This window comes from Galeopterus variegatus, unplaced genomic scaffold, assembly GCF_000696425.1.
Source record: "Galeopterus variegatus unplaced genomic scaffold, G_variegatus-3.0.2 Scaffold51859, whole genome shotgun sequence".
NCBI classification, from domain to species: Eukaryota; Metazoa; Chordata; class Mammalia; order Dermoptera; family Cynocephalidae; genus Galeopterus; species Galeopterus variegatus.
The window spans coordinates 1,147-3,333 of record NW_007777970.1 but is presented as its reverse complement, the minus strand read 5'-3'; the positions used below and the strand labels follow the sequence as shown (position 1 = coordinate 3,333).

General features: G+C 31.8%; 1 protein-coding gene across 1 annotated transcript; it reads left to right on the top strand.

Moving 5' to 3' along the window:
* Positions 1 to 1,066: 1,066 nt before the first annotated feature.
* LOC103584369 (isoleucine--tRNA ligase, mitochondrial-like) lies at positions 1,067 to 1,720 on the top strand (the record flags this gene model as incomplete). The annotated part of the gene is made up of 4 exons (XM_008565405.1): positions 1,067 to 1,215; positions 1,303 to 1,352; positions 1,435 to 1,544; positions 1,626 to 1,720. Coding segments are annotated over 4 exons (404 nt in total), but the record flags the coding sequence as incomplete, so codon positions are not given.
* Between the last annotated feature and the right edge of the window lie 467 nt (positions 1,721 to 2,187).

Here is a 2,187-nt window from a genome sequence, read left to right as displayed (position 1 = left end):
TCTGTTTTAAAATGGTATTTGTAAACACTTAGATTCCTTGGAAAAGTCAGGGCTTTATCAACGCGGCCTTTTATTTTGTTTATAATGAGATCTGCTGGAGAACACATAGTGTCACAGAAAATGCAGATTTTGTTTAATTGATTTTTTTTGACAACTTATATTTAGAGATTGAAGGAAAGACTTTGTAAACATTTCCAATTACGTTTTTCAGTTCTTTAGTGTTATGTTTTGTGAAATTATTATTTTAGCCAATTTTTTTTTTTACTTTCCTGGGTAAGACTTTTGGACTCATTTCAGTAAATTCTAAAATAAAAGTAAATACATATATTTAGATTAATCTCTTATTTTATATAATTCTAAAATTCATATATTTAAATTAATCTCTTATTTTATATAATTCTAAAATTCATATATTTAAATTAATCTCTTATTTAATCCTTTCCTTGTGTAGACTGAGCCAGGGAGGAATTTTCTTTTCTTATGTGTTATATTATAGTACATTTGGATATGATTGTGAAGATTTTTTACTTTTTTGAGAAACATATTATCATTGGTTAGGTTCAACATACTGATTGGTTTTTTGTATATATCATGAAATGAGAATTATTCTCTGATCTTTTCTTAAATTAAGAAATAATGGGGAGGCCAACCCGTGGCTCACTCGGGAGAGTGCAGTGCTGATAACACCAAGGCCACGGGTTCGGATCCCATATACGGATGTCCAGTTAGCTCACTGGCTGAGCGTGGTGCTGACAACACCAAGCCAAGGATTGAGATCCCCTTACCGGTCATCTTTTAAAAAAAAAAAAAAGAAAGAAATAATGGGGAATAATTTTTCCAGTTTATTTTTTCTAAGTGTGAGGTCATTGTATAAAGTCTGGAAAATACAGAAGACAGTAATAAATACAGTCTTCAAGTAATCTTCCTTTTAAAAAATTTTAGTCTAAACTGCACAACACTTGCATTGAGAGAGATATATGCTAACTCATGTTTAAGAATTTAAGTTCAAAAAAGAATTTGAGTTCCTTGGTTTTCAAAAGCTTTTTCTTTCCTTTTCTTTTTTTAGCTAGATCATTTGCTAAAGCAGCCATTGAGAAACAGAAATCAGCATTTATTCGTTGGGGAATAATGGCAGATTGGAATAATTGCTACTATACATTTGATGGAAAGTATGAAGCCAAACAGTTGAGAATTTTTTACCAATTGTATGAGAAGGTAATGTATTTTTTTCCTTTCAGTGTGTTAAAATATGTGATACAAAATTCCAGCTTTACTATATATTAATATCTTTGTCTTTTATAGGGCTTGGTTTATCGATCTTACAAACCTGTGTTTTGGTCTCCCTCCTCAAGGTATATGTGTGCGCTTTGTTATTTAATGAAGAGAAATATGTGAGGCTTCCAAATGTTTATGTTTACTGTTTTTAAACCTTAGGACTGCGTTGGCTGAAGCAGAACTTGAATATAATCCTGAGCATGTCAGTCATTCAATATATGTAAAATTCCCTCTCTTGAAACCTTCTCCTACGTTGGCATCTCTTATAGGTAAGATTTATTCATTGCTTCAGTGTATTAAAGTTATGGAACTATAAAATTGCTAACATATTTACAACGTCATTTTCACAGATGGTTCATCTTCTGTTAGTTTTTTAGTCTGGACCACCCAGCCTTGGACAATTCCAGCCAATCAGGCTGTTTGTTATATGCCAGAATCGAAGTAGGTATATTTTTTCATTTTTGTTTTATCCACAAATAAGATCCATTCCATCATTAAACTTTCCTGCCTTCGTATAACTTCGTATAATGTATGCTATACGAAGATATTACGAACCAATTGAATGAGAAGGTAATGTATTTTTTTCCTTTCAGTGTGTTAAAATATGTGATACAAAATTCCAGCTTTACTATATATTAATATCTTTGTCTTTTATAGGGCTTGGTTTATCGATCTTACAAACCTGTGTTTTGGTCTCCCTCCTCAAGGTATATGTGTGCGCTTTGTTATTTAATGAAGAGAAATATGTGAGGCTTCCAAATGTTTATGTTTACTGTTTTTAAACCTTAGGACTGCGTTGGCTGAAGCAGAACTTGAATATAATCCTGAGCATGTCAGTCATTCAATATATGTAAAATTCCCTCTCTTGAAACCTTCTCCTATGTTGGCATCTCTTATAGGTAAGATTTATTC